At 41.4% G+C, this 22,831-nt stretch overlaps 1 protein-coding gene across 2 annotated transcripts in view; it reads left to right on the top strand.

The window, feature by feature from the left end:
* Positions 1 to 16,517: 16,517 nt before the first annotated feature.
* Positions 16,518 to 22,831, top strand: part of LOC134527416 (HMG box-containing protein 4) — a 157,508-nt gene continuing 151,194 nt past the window's right edge. For both annotated transcript variants that reach the window (XM_063360087.1, XM_063360086.1), the window contains exon 1: positions 16,518 to 16,796. In XM_063360087.1, the coding sequence (XP_063216157.1) occupies positions 16,715 to 16,796 (82 nt within the window). In that variant the 5' untranslated portion in view covers positions 16,518 to 16,714. The remainder of the gene's footprint in view (positions 16,797 to 22,831) is intronic.

Below are 22,831 nucleotides of genomic sequence, written 5' to 3'. Positions count from 1 at the left end.
ATTTTGGTGTCCTATTGGATACCGTTCTGTTGCCCAAATTACGCGGATGCGCAAAGCTCATTTTCGTTTTTTTTTTTTTTTTCAATGTGGCATAATCTTGACGCTGTCAGAAAATTTCCGCTAGCGGAATGACCTGTATCCCACAGGGAATTGGTATACCCATTTCTTGAACTTACGCTAGCAGAATTAAGTATCGCAACGACTTTACAAACTATTGGAATCAGTGGCGAATATAGGTTATAATTTTGGGGGGGGGGCCCAATATGACCGAGCTTACCATCATTTATGCTTGCTTTTTTTTAATCAACATCATTTAATGATTATGTAAGTTTACAAAGGGTTTTTAGGAAAGTTTTAGGACTAAACAATATATTTATTATTTCTATTTATTTATGTTTTCGGTTATTTTTATAACAGAACTGCATTGATTTTTTATAATATAATAACACGTTGTTTTGAAAAACGTGCGTATTTAAAATTTAATTGTATTCACGTTTATATTAATTTCCCTTTTCCCTTTACTTTTTTTCTTTTTTACTTAATGTGTTACCTTTTTTTAGTAAAGATTTTTTTCCCTCTTGTCCCAACAACCCAACAAAAGTAAATTTTGTACAATGGAAAATAATGTTGGTTTATTATTTTGAGCTATAAAAAGGGTGTAATGATGTAAATAAATTTTAAAAATTCGCTTTTTATGTAACGTTTACAAAACGAAGTCCAGATTTCTTGGTTTACTAGCAAATTTATCAAGTACTTCTTCATCGCTTATTTTAATGTCTCTATGGATCGAAAGTAATGCTAATCCATCAAGCCTAGTTTCTGATGTGGTATTTCTTATGTAAGTCTTCAATCTTCTTAAGCTTGAGAAGCTTCTTTCTACGGTTGCGACAGAAACAGGCAGAACTGCTAACAGTTTCAAGAGATTATAGTAATGTTAGGGAAGAAAGTCTTGTCACACTTTTCTAGAGAACTAATGGCTGTTTTGGGAAGATTTTCTGATTTTTCCTGACTCCACTTTTCTTTCCACAACATAAACTCACTTTGCACGACCTCTCTATGTGACAAATCATCTTCGTAGAAATTGAAAGCAGCTTCCAATGAACATAAATCTGTTTTGATACAAAATCCTGGAAGGATTTGTTGTAAGGATGCAACTGTATCCTTGTGAGATTCAAAGCGTTCTTTCAGTGAATTACAAAAATCATCAAGGTAAGGTACATAAACAGCTCGTCGGTAGTATTCTTCTTCTGTGCTGTAAGGAACGTTGCTGCGGGCTGTTTGATGGCGACAAACTCTAGGAATCTCTTCTTTAATGTCGAGTTTTGTAGAAAATTCCTTTACTTGAGAATACAGGGATTTGAAGTTGTCATTGGCATTTTCCCTTTGTTTAGATAGCAGATCTAAGACACTTATAACATTTGCAATGGCTTGAGAAAGATCTATGTTTTTTCTTTGAAGGTTCACAGATAAGTTATGTGTAGTTGATAGCATCTGGCTCAAAAAAAAAATATTAACAAGAAATTGAAATTGACTGATAGAACTACTAAGAGCATGTGCCTTAGGTGCTGAGTCACTTAATTCTTCTTCTATTTTCAAAAGAGAGAGGAGAATTGGTTCTAAAATCTCTTTAAATAAAATCACTGAGTCGTGCCTTTCCACCCATCGTGTTTCACATATTGAGATAAGTTTCTTTTTTTTTCTGTTCAGGACAACAGTCAGATATCGTTGATTTCAATATTTCAGTTCTTTTGGCTGACATATGGAAGAATCCGCAGACTTCTTTGATAACGCCCATACAATTTCTTATAGAAGGAATTTTACTTGAATCTGACAAACACAAATTTAGACTATGTGAAGAACAATGTGAGTACAAAGCTAGTGGTAGTTTTCCTTTGATAGCAGCTTGTACCCCTCTGAATTGCCCTCTCATCGTGGCAGCGCCATCGTATCCTTGACCTCTCATTTTCTTTAAGTCAAGCCCTAAATTTGACAAGGTCTCTAACAGTGTGTTAGCTAAGCCTGCACCAGTAACGTCATAAACGGGGACAAAAGTTAGGAAATCTTCTCTAATATTGTATGAATGGTCTTCAACATACCGTACACAAAGAGAAAACTGTTCTATTTGGCCAATGTCAGTTGTTTCATCTGCTAAAACGGAATAAAAAATAGAATTCCTGACATTTTTCACAATTTGGGATTGGATTAAATGACCAAACGTGTTAATGAGCTCGTTTTGAATAAAAGAACTAGTGTACATGCTCCTCCCTCCATTTTTCATTAACTGGTCTTTTAGGTCATTATCGCCACTGTTTGCTCAGTATCTCAGCAGTGATCGAAAATTTCCGTCATTATTTTCTGGCTCTTCTAGGCTTATACGTCCACTGTCATGATGACCTCTTAGTGCGATTTGCTGTCTTCCACAAAATCTTATTGTTTGTATGATAGGGATCAGTCTTTCCCTGTTTTTTTTTTTTTTTTTTCAATATTCAATCTCCTTTGAGTATTGACTTGATTTATAACACACTCAGATTTTTTTTTGTAACAATTGATTTTGTGTTTTCAGCAATCGAAACTAATGTTTTATGGTACCTACGTGTAATTTTCATATTTACGAAAAATTTCCTTGGCTTTTTTCAAATTACTAAAAGCCCTTGTTATTAATGCTCCTGTTTCTTGGTGATCTCCTTTTCCTACACTTTTGGAGTGTGAAAATATTACGCAATATTTACAAAAAGACCCTGATTTTTCTTCAGAGAAAGCTAACCACTCAAATTCTTCTAGCCATTTCATTTGAAAAGATCTAGTATGATTTGAACTAGAAGAACTACTAGAAGTAGAAGGAAATTTGTATACAGGATGAGGTTTCCAAATATTTTCTACAAGTGTAATTTTTTCTTCATTCGTTAACGAACGAACGGAATTGCATTGACAATAGTTTCCAATATCAAATATATTTTTTCTTACTTGCTTGAAGTCTTCCGCAGCTGGTGCTGGATCAACGGCACTAGTACTTGCGACACCAGAAGAAACATTGTTACTGGCACAGTCAACGTCAGCACTGTCACTAACAGGTCTATTTACACTCTTTTCGTAAAAAAAGTTTTGAATAGAAGCTTATCTCTTCATTATTAATGCAGTTTACTTAAATAAAAATTAAAGATTCCAGAACAGGAACATCCAGATGATAGCAGATACAGTCACCAATTCAATAAACACAGCTACAGATACAGATAAACTAACTTGACAGACAAGCAGATAAAGAATTATAACACACGTGCCAACAACATAAGAAAAAACTATAGAAAAGGGAGGGCACAGAACGGAGAGTCCAATGTAAACAATTGAGGACAAGTTTCAGCGCTCAAAGCGGAAGCGCAGTGAAGTAACGCTTAGACAGCCCGCGCAAGAAAGGCACAAGTGAATGCTAATGTTTTCATTGGTTTATTTTTGCCGCACCTACTCACAAGCATTCGTTAACGCACAACATTTATTTTGTATGGTCTTTAATACTCTAAATTATGTTCCTATAAGAGGAGTAAAATAAATCTGACATTGCGTTTAGAAGTGTGGCGACGGTACATAGGTTTCTACAAAGTAAGTGGGCGCGCGACACTAGTCCGGCTGGCTGGCGCGACGGTGGCAGGCGGCATCATGACATGGCTTACCTCTCCATCCCCTGGATAATATTCTCCCCTTGCCTCCCCTCGTAAAACCTAAGCATACGTAAATTCGGGGTTCAATGTAACTTTAATTATTGGATTTGGAATCCTAAATGGTAAGAGTATCACCTGTCTAACAAAGTTCCACTTTGCCTGAAAAAACTTATGCACAACCACGAAACCACGAAACATTATAAGGGTCTAAAAAAAAAATATGTAATTATAATAGTTTCATTTTCTTAAAAAAAAATTGTGTAGTGCTTAATTAATGTTATCCTGCACTATAAACTTTAGTTATCAGCCTTACATGCAAGGTCTATTAATTTTTATTTTTTTCTTCTGATTTCGGGGGGGGCCCGGGCCCCCTGGGCCCCCCTTTATATACGCCCTTGATTGGAATTATTCCGCTAACTCTTTTGCTTACGGAATCATAATACCGATAGAGATTAGGGAGTTTATCATTCTCTGGAACTTCGATCTGTTGAAACTAGAGGCTCTGGTGTGGTTCTGAAATACTTTAAAATCGTGTGAATAGATAATTAAGTTACGTTAGATAAATTATAAATTTGTAAAATAAAACAGATAACTAATTATATTTTATTTTATATGTACATTTAAAACGAGCAATAACTTATTCACCTCGTATTATGTAATGTATATTTATATTTTAAAAATATGCAACATAATACTGTAGGTAAGCATATCACGGAGTTGTAGGTTATTTGTTTCTAATTTAATTTATTCCTAAAGGAAATAAAAGCATTATTTATATATTGTCACATCCACCATTATGGCCTCGGCCGACATTCAAGGCAGAGAAACAATTTTGATACCAACAAGGCCGCTTTTCCAAAGCAAGCAGAGTCCCACAGGCTTCTCTACGCAATCCTTGTGGTCTAGGCGACGATTGGTACCACAACAAAACCTAGATAGCACCAATCGTAATTGCCATTTGTTACAGTATTGTATAGCTGATGTACGATGTTAAATGCTTGACAGTGCTATGTGGTCTGAATTGTTAAATAGTGACCTTGATTGCTGGTTACTAGGTGACAGATGATGGCCTGTTTTTGTAATGTGTCCCTTTTGTATCAGTAATCATTGTATAGGAGAATTGTATATAAATTTGATATAAACCTACCCACACAGTGAAATAGTTTAATAAACTAGGAAAGCATTATTTCACTAGAAATGATATTGAGCTCTCATCCTATCTCTGGAATGACCTTCAGATAGGGATGCAACATCGCTCTTAAAAACATCGATATCACGAACATCGATGTTCAAACGAAAAAGCATCGATGTTAAAAAACATCGTTCTGACAACCGATACATCGATGTTTTAACCGATGTTTTTAAATATCAGGAAAAACATGCCAAAATGACTTAAACTATAGTATGTAGCCAAAAACCATACCTACTACAGATTCCTGACCACAATATCCACAACCTATTTACAGTCGTGTCTCGTGCAGAACAAAAACATGTATTAAATGCAAATTCTCTGCTACCAAAAACTTAAAAATCTGCATGAACTACTTGGCCAGCTCTCAGTAAACTTCAAAGAGTTGTGGACAAATTTAAATGACTACAACTTCACAACATTACCAGAAGTAAAGGTAAACATTAAAAGGGCATGTCTGTAATTTAAATGTATGTAAAGCTGGCCGTCTGTTCGGGGTTTATGTGTGTCGGTGAGGTGGGATGATAAGCGCGACGCTCGCTGGTGCTTCTAGCGCGGTGTCTCTTCTGTAATGGCGCGCAGTCTTCTCGTCGTCACATTAGCGGTGACCGTAACATTATATTGCGGAGAAATGAAGTTAAAGGTGTACTGCACTGCCCTTGAGTGGTTTCAAGATTCTGTATCGGTTATTTTATGCCTAAAAATTACTCCGAAAACACGCCTTTTAGCCATTTTCACTCTACTAAAAACACAGTTTAAAAACTTAATCCGAGTTCAAAAGTACCTTTCGACATTCAGCGAACACTTAAATGCTTTTTGTAAACAGACCCCACTTGGATATCTTGAGTAGTTTTCAAATCACGTTGGTTTTTCCTGAAGCTCTGCGCACCGTGTGTGTGCCCGGACAGACTGCAGCCTTCAGACACAGGCTTACTTAAAATAAAATTACCCTTGTTTTTTATGTTTTTAGTTATCATTTCATTAATATATTGTAAATAGTACAGATCATGGGAGATCTATTTATCCTAAAACCATTGCGATACGACATTAAGTTTTCAAAAACTTTTTTTTTTTTTTTTTTTAATTTTCGACACTTATAAAACTTACATTTTTAAGTATAATAAAAAGTACGTAAATGCTAAACCATTTTGGTTGGTATCCTTATCATTTTTTTCCCGTATTTTAAGATGTCCAAAATCATTTAAAAAATAACTATTTTTTTACACAATTTATTTATAATTGAAAAAAAAAAACAGGGAAAAAGCATGAAGTGTGTGTGCAGGTTTAAAATGTAATATTAATTTTCTCGATAGAGCTAGCGAGACCGTATCGGTACCAATCAATAGCTTGTATGTACAACAAGCTATGAAATTGTCCATAAAGTCTCGCTGCTTTTTCCCTATATTTTTCAAAATTTTAAAGAAAATTCTTATGTAAACAAGTTTTTTTAATGGTATTCATTTTTTCCTAATGATTTTACACATCTTTAAGAACTGGAAAAAATTTATACTGAAATAAACCAAATAGTTCAGTATTTACAACATTTATGATACTTACTTAAAAATGTAGGTTTTTATAGTAAGTATAGACAGTTAAAAAAATTGTATCTTAAAAACTAAATGTCGTATCGTAATGTTTTTTTTTATATATTCAATAAATCTTCATAAAATGATAGCCAAAATATTATCAAAAACTAGGGCAATTTTAATGATGAACGATGTCGATGTTTTTGGTCTTTTTCGTCGATGCATCGGCGATGTATCGCTCTTCAAAACATCGATGCTAACATCGATGCTAACATCGATGTTTCATGAACGATACATCGATGTTTTCAAAACATCGATGTATCGTTTGCATCCCTACCTTCAGAAGCTCGCTCAAGAATCCTTTCCCCCATTCCCCCCTTCCTTTGTAACAGCCTTCAGGGGCTTGCTCTAGATTCCCCACCCGCCCACCCCCTTGTTATTGTCATCAGGTGCTCGCTCTAGGGCTCTGGCTGAATCCCCTTCCTCGCTGAACCATGCCCGGCAAGAGGCTGTTCGGCGACGACGTGTGAGCACTCTTAAGCCCAGAGGGGTTTTACCCCCACCTGAGACTCACAACTGCCTTGTCCCGCAACCAGGGATAAGACAATATACTTAAATCAATACATACACTGCAAACATGAATGCCCTAATTTAAACTTCTCGATATATGTGTGGGCAGCTATCCACCCATAAGACATCGGGGTCGTTTTCTTCACTGCACTAACTTTTACCACAGGTTGCGTTCACTGTATGCATATGCTATAGAGACTGGCATCTATAGGTATTACGGCCTTTGGAACAAAGAAGCACAAATGTTTGTTTTAATATTTATGATTTATTTCAATTTTTATTAAAATTCTAATGTTGTATGCCTAACTAGCGTAAAATACCCAAACCAATTGAAGACACCCGGCCTCTATAGAAGGCTCGGGAAGTACCTGAATGGCGCTACGGGCGTCGCGATGCTGCTGTTGTCCGGGGGTGCCAGGCTAGTGGGACACTAGGCCGTTGGTGATGGGTCGTGGGTACTCTGCCCCTGCGTGCCCCGGCAGGTACGCAGCTTGAAATCTATCCTGAACTTCCCTACTTGGATGTGAGGCCGCTCGGCTATGTGGAGGGCGGAGTGGTGCGAAATAATCGTAAGCCACACAGTATATGTTAATTTGCATTTAATTCACGGACTTCTTCGGTGGTACACATGGGTACGCGGTACTCCCTATACATACACTTAGCGGTGGCAGAACCGCTACAAAAACTATGAGAATTCGATATGCGGTGTCTGAGCCATTGTACAGTTACATCAACACATGCTGATTACAGAACAAAACATGACACTAAAATAACACTGTAAATTTGCCACGGCAGTCTCGCGGGAGCGCGGTTACTAGTGCTCTGGAGACGGCCAGCACCGAAAATTAACTGCCTTAGGGGGGCTCAGTGAGCGTGATCCTAAATTACACTATACACTTACTTGAGGTTGCAACCAGCAGGCGTATGCATGGCGATCTTAGCGAAAGCGAGTTGGCTGGAGTCGGCCAGTGCCGTAAATTGCATGGTTCGCGATACGGTGCGGAACCACTAAGGAAAACGTTCGAAATAAGCCTGGGTCCGCGAAATACACGCCGAGTCGACGTGAGCAGCAATAAACTAAAAAGGTTTGGATATTAAATCGAGTACAGAGTGAATGATGGAACGAAATTGAAGGCTGCTCACGGACACACGTCATAACCCGGCGCGGAGTGGTTTGAGACTGCCGAACATGGCCTCCTCGCAAGGGAGGGAAACTTTCACCTCCTTTGTGTGTCGGTGCCAAAAACGTACATTAACTTAATTTGCTCTATAATAAGATAAAAACACGTTTCCAGGTGCCCAACTAAAAAGGAAGCACCTGGTAATTTGGTTCTTAAAGCTTAACAATTGTTTTAGAGTATTTAAATATTTGAATTGTGGACTCAAGTTGGCGACTGTAAATTTATTAACATATTGTATCCCTGTGAACTGTATTAATGGGATTTCTCCTAATCCAACTTGATCATTGTCAAGGGCACTTTAATTAAGGCCAGTGGCCGCAGTGACTGTTAATGAGGTTCCTTGTCTTCTATGTGCGTGCGGTGCTCGCTCGGAGTGGCTACGATGCACTTGTTTAAAGCCTGTGAATTAATAATTGTGTCCTAGTGTCTTGTCCCTTAATTGTTTTATGGGGTCGAGCCCCCGAAGTTTCGTGCCCTTAAGATTAATTGAGTCTAGTGGGATCACACCCGAGGCGCTCACCTGACTCATTCCCGCTGGGCTAGGGGTGCACTCCGAAAACGGAATCTGATACTAGCGGTGCGGAACATGAGCATAGAGACCATGGTCGGGACGGTGTCACAATGGACTGAGTTGTATATTTAAAGTTATAAATATATTGCTTCATTAAATAAATAAAAGTAATTGTACAAAGTTCTTTCAAATACAGTTGACGTCATCTAAAGTGCTCCTTCGGCTCGCTGATGCCATTATTGCCCGTTGCTGCATCAGGCTTGCGTGTGAGCCGAATGCGCCCGTGCGCGAAAGTGTAACAAATGGCCTTGGCCTTGAGGGGAACGCCCTGCAGAGGCGCAACCATAACAGTGGTGTGTCTTTTCATAAGGGTTTTGTATATATGTAATTATGTGAGTGTGTAAATATCTATTTGTGTGTTGTGTACCTGTAGATGTGTTTCCCTGGCGACTAAATCGCGTCTCTCCACCTGTGACCATATTGGGCTCCATGCACAAGCACACGAAGGGAAGGAGGGGAGTCATGTGCACGCGGCAAGGGGGGAGGCCGCTGAGACGTCGCGGAGCGTGGGTCGAGTCAGTCGCCTGAGTGGGATGAGAGAGTGCGGTCGTAGAGTTGTGAGTGGGAGCAGAATAGACACTGTCAGTCGCGTCAACATTGTCACATCCCCGTCATTCGCATCTTCGTCCGTCACGTCTCCGTCGTTCGCATCGGCGGTCCCGTCACAGTCTTTTATGTCATCATAATTCACGTCCCTGCCGGTCACATCACCGTCATTCACACCACTGTCAGTCGCATCACTGTCATGGCACCGCTAGTCAGGTCACTGCTAGTGAAGTGTCGCGCTCAAAGTGCGTGGAACCGGGTCTCACCTTGATGGACTGTCAAAGATGTGGGCCGTGACAGCCCATGTGCAGTGTGTGACTTGTGCAGTAAACATAACTGAACATTTTAAACTCTTTTATTTCACCCAAGTTAGGCTAGTTCCTTTGCAACATGATACGAACATTTTCTGAGGAGCAGCTGGGCAGCGACTCCGAACAACAGGAATGGCCCTAACATCGACAAAATGGCGCCAGACTAGTGCGGTTGACCATGAGCTATTACATACAAACGGACATAAAAATTGCGGATTTTCAAAACTTTTGGAAGCCGTGAGGATGCTGCAGGGAGTCGAGCAGGGACAAGAGCGGCACGGGAGTGGAAGCCGTCATGCCAAAATGGTGTGAGATTGTGCTGTCAAGTGATAAGAGCACATCACACAGGTATCGAGTTTCATTTGGCCGCGCGAGTGATTTCACTCTTCCCCCTTTTTCTCTTCAAGGGATCGCACCGAGTGAGTGCAGGCGAATTGCGCCCTTCGGGTCGAGCGGGAGAAGAGTCCAGCCGAGTGACGACGGATGCAGCCGAGTCGGACCATTCAAGATCACCGTACCGCCGGATCAACTTCCGCGGGACATAGAGCGTGCGGAAATGGGACCTCTGGCCGTGGAGGAGGGGAGGCAGGCCCCCCCTTATTTTCTGTTCCCCGCCACCCGACGTCCCGGGCCATCGCTCGGGCTGGTCAGCCACGCACGATGTGGAATACTACACACCTGTGCGCGTGAATATGGACGGGGTCTGCCAGGTGTGTCATAAGCCACATGGGGTGGGCAACTTGCGAGGGGAGGGAACTATGCTATGGTGCTCATGCACCCCTAAGGAAAAGACTGTAAAAAGGAAATATATAATCATGACACTGAGCAGGCCGTGATAAGGGAGAGCGTGACGTGCGCGATGGTAGGCTGTCCCGGCGCGACCAGGCGAGACGGTGCGGTGCTATTTGTGCAGCACTGTCAGATACAGGATTTGCACAATTGCACGCGAATTCTGTTATTTCAGGGACGGACTATTCCTATGTGCATCATGTAATGAAGGTGTGCGGCGCTATGGTGAGACACAACAGGAACCGGTACCGCGAAATGCAAGCGTGGTGGTGTCGCTGCCTGTATTCACGGGGCGAGCACATATAGATCTGCATGCATTTTTGCAAGCATGCTAAGACAGACTATCAAGACACACGGTGCCTGAGGACGAGTTCACGGGCAGAGTTAGTGGTCAGCTCCAGGACAGTGCCCAAGCCTGGTGGGCGATGGCAGGCAAATACCGGATGTATTGGACAGAATTAGTAACCCAGTTCGAAATCCCATTTTGATGATACTCATTCCTTTGTCAGCTGTTGGTACCAGCTGTACTGTCAACACAGCGGCCGGGGAAAGTGTGGAAGGCTTTATTTATGTAAAGCTACGCCTCCACCGACGTCTGACAAGTGGCTCCGTCTCCGAGATACTGCCTGTGATCGTTGATCTACTGTCACCGGAATTACGACATTTCATGCGTAATGCCACGGGAGGAAGCATGGATGATTTCCTAGCCATAGCGAGAGAAACATAGATAGACATCCAGGCCATTAAGAGTGCAACAGAGACCACGATGCGGTGGAGGCCCAACCCCACCCTGGCGGTGCTGTCACCAGAAGATGCAGGAGCGGTGGTGCGGTTCACTGGCCCACTAGCACCGCAGGAAGGATCCGCCCAGTCGCTGGGGTCGCAACCTTGACCCCAGGGCCAGTCGCGGCTGACCTGTTGGCAGGCCGACCAAGGGGAGCGACGTGGTGGCCCGACAGCCCGCGAAAAGCATCCTCCCCCCTGCAGGTACTGTCTAACAGAAATGTACCACTGGCACCACGAATGCCCAGTCAAGGCCGCCGGAGAAAGGGGAGGCGGAGATGACAAAACACCCTCGGGAAATGCCTAGATGAGATCGATGAGTCAGCTGGGCCCCGCTCTCCGAAACTCCAACCAGCCATGCTGCCCTGCCTACCTGATGTCGGCGGGGTGGTTGGCACCGGCCCGACATGCTGTGTCCAAAGTCTCCAGCGAGCTCTGCCGCTCGCCCCAAGTCGTCGGCGTCCCCGCCAGCAGCTGCAGGCGCCAGTGAGCTAGCACCCCGCCCACCTGATGTCGGCAGGGACGGTCATCGTTTGCCCAATGGGCCGTGCCCCGAGTCTCCAGCGAGCTCTGCCGCTCGCCCTACATCGCTGGGTGCCTCGACAGTAGTTGCTGGGCTAGAGTATATGCTGTCCCTGCTCGGGCGCATGGGCCCCAAGGAAGGCAGTCTGCTGCGCATATCAATCTGGGTGGATGGCCGGGAACTGGAGACACTGGTGGACATAGCCGCCACCCACAGCTTTATTGCTGCCCACCTCATCGCCGGTGCTGACATGATGGCTGACCACCAGGGGGGCTTGTGCGCACATGTCTGGGCGCGACTAGGAAAAAATCCACATAAGGGACCATGTTAGCCAAACAGACACCATAGTATTGCATGAGCTATGAGAGGAGATGATCCTGTGAGTCCCCTGGCTAGCCCAGGTCGATGCTGCAATCGAATTCCATGTCCTGGATGGCTACAAGGGCAAGTTTTCCCAAGCCTACCTGGACGATGTGATAATCTGGTCATGTTCGTGGGAGGAACACGCACACCATCTGGCCTTGGTGTTTTAGCGGCTCGCCAGGCACGAGCTGACGTGCCCCCCGAGGAAGTGCCACATTGTGGCGGAGAATATCGAGTTTCTGGGCCATATTGTGGACGCGGAGGGTTGCCGCCCTCTGCACGGCCGATGTCAAACGGTTCGTGCGTGAGTGCCAACACTGCCAACAGTGTAAGGTGCACCGACCTGATGGCGTGGAGCATTAAGTTCCCCGATGCCCTGACCACCCATTCCACGAGGTGGACCTTGACATTATGGGCCCCTACCCTCTCATCTACTGGGGAAAGAAGTTCATCATTGTGGTCACTGATGTGTTCACGTGATGACTGAGGCTATTGCTGTCGCCAATGTCAAGGCGGGAACAATCATCGCCCTACTGGGTCGAGAGTTGTTCCCACGGTATGGGTATCCGCGAGTGCTGCTCACGGATAATGTTGTCCAGTTTACAGATCACAGCTGGCGGAACACATGTGGATGGTGGGGGGGTCCATCATCACACCACCCCTACCTATCATCCCAGATCAAATCCCACTTAATGCCGCAACCAAGACATTAAGACCCAGCTTCATATCCGCCTTGATGAGGACCAAGTGGGACATTCACCACCCCACCCTCTTGTACTGCCTCCGACAGTGCACAAACGAGGTCAGGGGATATTCTCCAGCTGAGCTGATCCCCGGTCACAACTTGGCATTGCCAGCCAAACTGGGCGTCATTCACACAGAAGAGCCTTTCCCGTTAGAGGTCCTACGGGCTGGGGCATGCCAGTATCAGGCCCAGTTTCTGGATCATCGAACGCCCCAGTCCTCAAATCAACCCCTGCAGACCATTCCAAGCCAGTTTGTGCATGTAAGGCTCCAGCATCTGTCAGCCAGGGGCCATGAGTTTTGCACAGGCCTCGCGCCCAAGTGGTCCGAACCCAGGGAGGTGGTGGCTCGCTTGGGGACGACCACTTACCTGGTGCGGCAGCCGAATGGCCGAATGGCCAAAATACACTATGATGCTCTGCGGCTAGCAACGGTCCCGATGCCGCAGCAGCCGCCAACCACAGGAGTCGGGGATGGTTTTACAGACCGGGACAGCCCCAAAGACCAACCAGCGACACCGCGGGGAGGCTGTTGTTCCAATTCTGACCCAATGTCCTTAGACACCAACCCTGGAAAAAACCACTGCAGTAGGGAAGGAAGGAGATCGGACTTACCTAAGGTGCCAACGAACTTCAGCGACGAAATGGTCACTCACTGGCAATACCAACCCAGCGGGTTGCGATGTTTCTTTAAACCCCGAAGCTCCGGTATTTTCCCGAGAAACTGCGCCGGCCCAACAAGCATATGGGTACGAGCCCAACGGTTTTTCCAGGGACCACCTGGATGAGCTCGCTGACAGGCTGGACTCCAGGGATGCCCAAACTCTGTCATTAACACATTCCTTACCCCAATCCCTGACGGAGAGGACCCTGAGTTACCAACTATTGACACCATCCCTAATATCGTATTCTCCAAGGAAGTAGTGGAAGGGTTAAACGTGGATGGGTGCTACCACCACACATGTTATCCACCTGAAGGGTCCTGTGGCCCCAAGGAAGGGGTCATCATTGAACTCCTTGATGAGGTGAAGGAAGGGGACATATCTTCACCTATGCACCCAGACACCGCCCCGAATTCCCAGGTTCCAGAAATAGCCCGCCGTTCCACTCGTCACTGCAGGCCACCCTCGTACCTACTAGACTATTGGCCATGGGTACCCACCGAGCGGGTTACTCCTACTTCCGCCCATGGGACGCCGATATGAACACCCGAGTGCCCGAGTGTTAATGGTGAAGTAAGTGTGATAGTAACATCAGTGGGAAAAATGGCTTTGGGAAGGGGGGGGGGCATTTGACGTCGTCCCAAGTGCTCCTCCGGCTCGCTGAGGCCTTTATTGCCCATTACTGCTTCAGGCTTGCGTGTGTGCCGAATGCGCCCATGTGCGGAAGTGTAATAAATGGCCTTGGCCGTAAGGGAATCGCCCTGCAGAAGCGCCACCATAACAATGATGTGTCGTTTCATAAGGGTTTTGTATATGTAATTATGTGAGTGTGTAAATATCTATTTGTGTTGTTGTGTACTGTAGATGTGTTTCCGGGCGACTGAGACGCGTCTCCCCGCCTGTGACCATGTTGGGCTCCACGCACTCGCACACAAAGGGAAGGAGGGGAGTCATGTGCGTGCGGCAAGGGGGGAGGCCACTGTGACATCGTAGAGCATAGGTCGAGTCAGTCGCCTGAGTGGGATGAGAGAGTGCAGTCGCAGAGATGTGAGTGAGAGTAGAACGGACACTGTCAGTCGCATCACCGTTGTCACGTCCCCATCATTCGCGTCGTCAGTCACGTCATAGTCATTCGTGTCTTTGTCAGTCACGTCACCGTCGTTCGCATCGGCAGTCACATCACAGTCTTTTATGTCATCATCATTCACATCACGGCCGGTCACATTACTGTGATTCACACGACTGTCAGTCGCGTCACTGTCGTGTCACCGCCAGTCAGGTCACTGCTAGTGTCATGTCGCGCTCAAAGTGCATGGATCAGGGTCTCGCCCTGATGGACTGTCACAGATGGGAGCCATGACATCCTATGTGCAGTGTGTGACTTGTGCAGTAAACACAAATTAACTCTTTTATTTCACTCGAGTTAGGCTAGTTTCCTTGCAACGTGGCACGAACCTTCTCTGCCGGAGCAGCTGGGCTGCGACTCCGAACCACGGTATCAGCACTAACATCGACACGGTGTCAAATGTAATGAAGAGTCTTATAAGATAATTAAAAAATATGTTGTGCAGGAAGAAATTCGATCCCATGAACATACAATTACCAGGAACACATAATAAAGCAGTGCTAAACACACTAACTTAATTTATGAGTAAAGTATTGAGTTAGTATCGTTGTAATCCCCACAAGTATTATGTGACGTCGACCCAAGTGTCTCCCTGGCTCCTTCAGGCCGTTATGCCTCGCCAGCGCCATCTCTTGCGTGTTTAGTGCGACGCAAGTGTATGTGATGTTTCTGTACAGGATTTGACATATTATTTTATTGTAAATATATTTTTGTTTTACATTGTTTGTATATATTTTGCTTATATTTTATTATAATTAATTTTGTATTGAAGGGTTATGTATTTGTGTTAGTTTTATTTGTTCACCGGGCGCCAAGGCCGTGGCTTCCGCCTGTGACCAATCAGTGTGTTCCGCGGGCTCGCGGAGAGGGGAGAGACGCGGGCGCTCGTGCGTGCCAGGGGAGTGGGAGGCAGTCGTGGACCCGGCACAAGAGACAACGGACGTGTTTGTGACGTCACTCCGGGACGGTGAGATTGAGTGGGCGCGGTATTTATTGTAGCTCTAGACTTTGCCGTGCAGAAGTGATTTCAGCTTTGCAGTCGAGTTTGTTACCTATTTTGTCATTCAGTCACGTTCTCTCATCTTGTCATTTTTTTCACGTGTGTTCTTCTCTTAATTTTGCGAGTCGCTGTTTATTTTTGCAAACTGGACATTCGCCGTCGCATGTACTGTACTTTTACGTTTCTTCCCGGTAATTGTGGTGTACAGTCAGACAGCCATCTTATTGCACCCGAGTATTAGCGAATCCAATTCTTTGCAGTGTGAGTAATACTCGTCACGGGCGGGACGTCCCGTATTTTCAGTACCATATAAGTGCGCGGAATTGGGCCTCACCCTATAGAAATAGTCTCAGCCGGAAACGCGGCAGCCCCATGTAAAGTGTTAATCTTCTTGAATATAAAGAACCAGAAAACTTTATTCGAGCTGTTCTAATTTCAGTTCTGGAGACTAAGTCCCTCGGCCACGCGGCCCGAACCCCCCTCTTCCGAATCCTGAGTAGCCAGCAAAATAGAAACATTTCAGGGACTAGTCGACCAGCCTACGACATATGTACTTTTAAAATTGCTACTATTTCTTGTGTGATTATTTAAGTTTGTAAAATTTTATTTAGAATATCTTTGCTATTACCTACAGAAATTTATTTAGCACACCGATAAATTTCATGTGTCTCCCAATGTTCATGTAAGAGAGTTTAAATTTGGTTATTTCCGCGACACGCAGAAGTCTTAGGCACCAAGGCGAGCAGTTAACAACATCGTAGTTGTTGAACCAAACACTGCACTTACTTTACCAGCTATAATAAATAATTACAACTCCTTAAAACTTTGAGAAAACGTACATTCGAAATTGCCATAATATCCTCATCACAAATGCGCTAACATAGTATGATAGTATGATTAGACGCTGGCGTTAGTATGCGTTTCGTAATTTGTGTTCTTTTTTTTTCCTGACTTTCCTATATTAACCAACTACAACAATTTGTATGGCTAATGTTTTTGTAACGGTGGAAACGTCATGGCTTCCATATATGTTTATATGTGAAATGTTCATGTTTGAATTCATTATTTTTAAACCGATTGTTGACATCCCCGAAAATCACTATTTTCCTTTATACTTATTGTAGCTGAATATATTTATATATATTTAATTTATCCAATTGAAAAGGTTTTATTTCATAATGGATAGGTTTAACAAAAGGAAAAAGTTTTTTGATGGTGACTCGTACGAGTCTTACTCCCCAAAACGAGCGAAGCAAGAAGGTACGTATCTTAAAATTCCGGCCACATTCATTAGTCACGTCTGTCGGATGTGTCGGAGCTAATGGTGCAAATGTGATTGACATTTGAATGGTTAACGTGTTGTATGTTGTCAGGTTCTGGTAATTTTTCCGTGTCGCGGCTTTTTCGTAAATAAAATAATAAAATTCGGGAAATACCTTAATAGCACTAAAGATGTTCCTTTATTTAATCTGTAAACAGCGTTTCTTAATTCCTAATGTTTTTTTAAGAAATTACCGATTATAATTCACATTTTTGTTAGAAGATGGCGGCAGTAGAGGTGGTCGCAGATAGTCCAGGTGTAAAACTTAAGCGAAAATATAATGATAAATGCAAGAAATGTAAAAAGTCTGTGAAGAATGGTATATTGTGTGATAATTGTGATTTTTGGTTTACTTTTCGTTGTGCTAAAGTAGATGAAAATGAAATATTGCAGAACAATGAAGAATGGTGGTGTTTACAGTGTAAAGAAAATGGAAGTATTGAAACTGTAAGTAAGTTAAAGGGTGAAGTCAATGATATGGAAAAATCACTAAATAAAATAATTGATATCCTACAAACTGAGGTTCAAGAGTTACGAAGAAGTAACATTGAGTTTGAAAAACATTTATGGAAACTTTCTCAAAGACAGATTGATCAAGAGTTTAAAACACCGAGACGCATATGTCCTATACGTGTTACAATGGCAGAAAACCAAGGGATTTCCTTGTCTCCGAACAGGTACGATTGTCCTGAATTAACCGACACACACTTCCCAGTACTGCAACAGGGTGTGGCATCATCACAAGGACGGGAAACGAGTTTAACCCAAGCACAGCTGAATACCTTAACCTATATGCAGCGAAATACCATAAGTACAGCTCCAAGAAATGTGATGGATCGTCAAACTAATCAAATAAAAGTTCCGTATACAGAAGTTAATCGAGGTTTTTCCTATCAAGGTAATTTCAATAAAGCTCAAACTATGCCTCAAAATTTACAACATTTTAGTGATTCAAATGTTGATAACTGGGTAGGTAGGTCTAAATCTAGGAAGCTAACTAAGACATTGCAAGAAAATTTGAATAATCCTGTAATTGTGAAAACTGATTGCAATCATGTTAAGGTATTTAGTAAATCAAAACAAGTCAACCTATCGACTAAACCTTCAGTTCTAATTCTGGGGGACAGCCACACTAGAGGACTCTCTGGAAAGGTTTTGGATCAAGATCCAGGAATTCAAGTACTTGGCTTTACCAACCCAAATGCTCCGATGAGTGTGATATTGCGACCGGTGCAAGAAAAGTGTTCATATGTGGAATCTAGTGAATGTATTGTCATTATGGGGGGATCAAATGATGTTGCAAGAGACAAAGGAGATGTTGCCACTGCAAGTTTGGAAAGTAGTTTACTGTGTTTAAAAAATAAAAATGTTATAGTTATGAGCATTCCACATAGACATGACTTACGCGTATCTAGTTGCGTGAATACAGAAATTAAAAAAACTAATTCTAAGTATGTGAATATATGTAAATTACACAGAAATGTAACCTATGTTGATATAAACAGCATATATATAACCATGCATACTTCACATGGGCAACATCTAAATAGTATGGCTAAAAATTATGTGGCATCAATTATCTGTAAAATAGTATCTGCTACAGCAAAACAACATAATAAACAAACCTTTTTAGATAAATGGTTAAAGAATAACTCAAATAATAGTATAAAAAATAAATATTGTATTAGTAAATGTGTTGCTCCAACTTTTCTTGATAAGTGGATCATAAGGCGTAAGCAGGAAAGTATTAAAAAAATTTTTTTAGGGAATCATGTGATCCCCGACCAGTTAGTACTGTTATAGTTAGTCAGAAATTTCAAAATAATAATATTTCTAAAGTGCCAGGAACCCCACCTACCACAACTAATGATGCAACAAATGAAAATATTGGTAGTTCTGTTACTTGTAAACCACATAAATATAATCCCCATTGTAATCATTGTAAGTTATTTGAACTCCCTGATTCTCAATTCTGTGTGACTTTATTTCATCAGAATATTAGAGGTCTACTAAATAAGATTTCTGAACTGGAAATATGTATAAATAATGGTGAATTTTTAAATGTTAATGTTATATGCATAACAGAACATCATATGAAATCAGATGAAATTACACAAGTATCTATTGATGGTTTTAAGTGTGGCTTTTTTTTCTGTAGATCTCAATACAGTATGGTTGGTGTATGTATTAATATAGCTGATAAGGAGAATATTAAATTTTCTCCTTTAGAATTACCATTAATTTGCACTGAGAAGGTTTTTGAATGCTGCTCCTGCACTATGGAAATGAAGGGCTAAGGATTAGAAGGGGGCTATCAGCCAAAATTGCGAAAATGACTTTCCAGCATATTATTATAGGAAATTTCGTGTAGAATTCGTTGGTATCATTGGTTTTGTCCGTAGCCCACTTTAAACACTCAAAATATAGTTCTAAACTTCTCGAGCTGCATTTTCTGGCAACATTATAATGGAGCTATCAACCAATAATATTATAACGGGGCTATGAACCACATGCCAAAGAACAAAACAATGAAAAAAAGTTGTTTGGTGAAAAGAGAAATATTTGAATGTACAAAATGAAAACTCAGCGTTTTGTAGTAGTTTAATACAATACTTATATTTCCAAACAAAATCTTCTTTTCACTGTTCTCAAACATTATGAATTGGTTGATATCACCCTTCTAATCCTCAGCCCTTCAAATTGATAATTTTAAATTTATAGTAATAACTATTTATAGAGCACCATCTGGAGATTGGAAATGTTTTTTATTTATCATTGAGTCATTATTATTGAATTTATACTCTAAATCAATCAGTTTAATTGTATGTGGTGATTTTAATGTGGATTTCCTATCCAATAATGTTTTAAAAGATCAATTACTTTCTTTAATTTTAACATTTAATTTAATACAAACAGTAAATTTTCCAACACGTATATGTACAACTACCTCAACAGCTATTGATAACAATTTTGTTAGTCATAATCTCAAGATTGTTACAACTTTACCACTTGTTAATGCCTTATCAGATCATGATTGCCAAATAATAATAATTTAATCTAATCAAATTAGGCATACATTTATGAAGAATAAATATTTAAAACAGAGGGTTAGGCTTTATAAGAAAGTAAATTTAGAGTCCTTCATCAAGGAAATCTCCAACCAAGATTGGAGGTTAGTTTATGAATGTAGTAATACTATAGATAAATTTAATGTATTCCATTCTATTTTTATTCAATTATTCGAAACACATTTTCCTTTTAAATATATTCCTATTTGTAGTACTTCAAATGGTAACAAGGCATGGATTACAACAGGGATAAGAAACTCTTGTATAACTAAAAAACTACTTTATTTGGAATGTAGGAAAAGTAATGATCCTAATTAAAAAAAAGCATTACAAGGTTTATTGTAAAATCTTACATAGAGTCATATGCCAGGCCAAATGGATATATTTTGATAATATACTTTCAGTCTCAAACAATAAGGCCAAAACCAGTTGGACCATAATTAAAAACCAGTTAAATAAATCAACTGACAAGAAAGACATATCACTTAATGTGAATAATATTATTTTGAATGACTCTGATAAAATTGCTGAAACATTTAATTATTATTTTGTTACAGCTGTAGATAAACTAGTGGATCATGATACTGATTTGACGGCATCCCTACAATACCTATCCAGCAATTATATAAACTTATTTCCAAAAATTACCATAAATTATACATCAGCTGAGATAGTATATATTATAAACTCATTAAAAACATCTAATTCTTCGGGTTTCAATCAAATTAGTAGTACATTATTAAAGCAATTTAAATATTCTATTTCGAACCCTTTGAGTCATATATGTAATAGTATGTTAGAACAGGGTGACTTTCCAGATAGATTAAAGGTTGCAATTGTTAAACCTTTATTTAAAAAGGGCAATAGAGAAAAAGTTGAAAATTACAGGCCTATTTCTCTATTATCAACATTTGCCAAAATATTGGAAAAGGTAATACATTGACATTGACCGGGGCTACGCCCTCCCTTAGCCCGATGTGCCACGTCACGCCGCAACTGACCCCCCTCTCCTCCCACCACCACCCTCTATTCAAACCTCCCGCCCCGTGCATGTGTGTGTGTGTGTTGGGCGCCCGGCAAGAGGCGGTGCTAGAGTCAGTGCGACGACCCCTTTCTTTTATTAAAATAAACATAATGGATAAACCTTTTTATGTAATAAAATATCCCTCATTGTCACGCCTCAAGTTTTAGTAAGTAAGGACGGCCTAGCGCCCCATGCGGGCATCCGCAGAACTACCCGCCAATAGTTTTTAAACTTTAATAAGAAATAACACCATAACTAAAGGTTGTTAATTATAAATAAGTGTACTTAAATTATGTTTGTTTTTTTAAATAATATTTGTTTGATTAAGTATGTTACCGGACGGCTGCCCGGTAACAAAGCGGGAACTTAACCCTTCCTGGCGGCCATGATGCTCTGGTCTCGTCAGTCTGTTTCCGTTCGCCGCCTGGAGTAGGAGCGGCCCGCGCACCTCGTCGACTTCATCTCTTTTGTTCACTGATCCATTTTTCCGTTGCATCTTTAAATAAATCTAAAACCTTGTAACTTCTTCGAGGCCTGCTCCAGGTGGTAGACTCTTTCGCCCAAATATTTGTTTTCCGTTTACGGATATTTCGTACGCGTAATACGTGATTGACTCTCGAGGCCAGGCCACGCGGTGACCTGGTCAGCCTATAAACTGGTTATCACCCACAACGGTGTTTTTTAGTACTTTACGTAAAACTCTTTTAACATTTTTGTAACGTGCCGTGTAATAATTCGCCTGTGCAAGTTCGCTGGTAATAAAATCACTAGCTCAGAATGTGTGGTTCAGTGGTCACGTGTATAATTCCCTGAGTTCCGAGGCGTGTGGGACGCCTCAAGAGCCCACGTACACGACACCCGAGGGGGGAGATTAGCCTAGCCCCACACGGGTCACGTCACGACCCTGAGCCGAGAGTTCGTAGCCGGGTCCACGTGCCCTTCCATGTGGTGGCGCCCAAATTACTCCTTTTCGTCCATCCGGAAAAAAAACCCTATGACAACATATAAGATTAAATAAACACTTACAGTTTTATGATATTTTAACTGATTCTCAGTATGGTTTCCGAAGTAAATTGTCCACTAATGATGCAACATTTAAACTTACTTCTACAATATTGAATGCCTGGGACAATATAGGCTGTTTTGTGATTTGTCAAAGGCATTTGACTGTATTAACCATGAGATTCTTTTGAATAAGTTGCATTTATATGGCATAACAGGCATTATGAATAAATTAATTAATTCTTACTTATCAAAACGTAAACAACAGGTTTCTATATATAGGTAATAATAATTCACATAGCCATATTTTTTCTAATGCAGAATATATCAAGCATGGTGTTCCACAAGGCTGGGACCTTTGTTGTTCCTTGTATTTATTAATGATCTTCCTTATAGTCTGGGACCTGGAACTACCCCTATCCTTTTTCCTGATGATACTAGTATCTTAATTAAAATGAATTCTTATAATCAGTTATTGCTAAATAGAGACAGAACACTCTTACAACTTAAAGAGTGGTTTACTATAAATAAATTGACTTTGAATTATGATAAAACAAATTATTTGGAGTTTTCATTAGGTAATAATAATAATCAGATAAATGAACATATTGCAGTAAATGATGGTAATTATGCGAATGTTAAAAATGTAAGACTAACTAAATTTCTTGGCTTATCTTTAGAAAGCGCATATTTCTGTCATTTCTAAAAAAACTAAGTTGAGCAATTTTTACATTGAGATACTTGTCTTCATTAGTATCACAGGCTACTTTAAGGAAGGTCTATTTTGCTTATTTTCATTCCTTAATGAAGTTTGGTCTTATGTATTGGGGTAATTCTGTTGATAGCCGTAAGGTTTTTATATTACAGAAAAAAGCAATAA

Source organism: Bacillus rossius, chromosome 1, assembly GCF_032445375.1.
Source record: "Bacillus rossius redtenbacheri isolate Brsri chromosome 1, Brsri_v3, whole genome shotgun sequence".
Classification (NCBI taxonomy): Eukaryota; Metazoa; Arthropoda; class Insecta; order Phasmatodea; family Bacillidae; genus Bacillus; species Bacillus rossius.
This window is presented reverse-complemented; position numbering and strand designations above follow the sequence as displayed.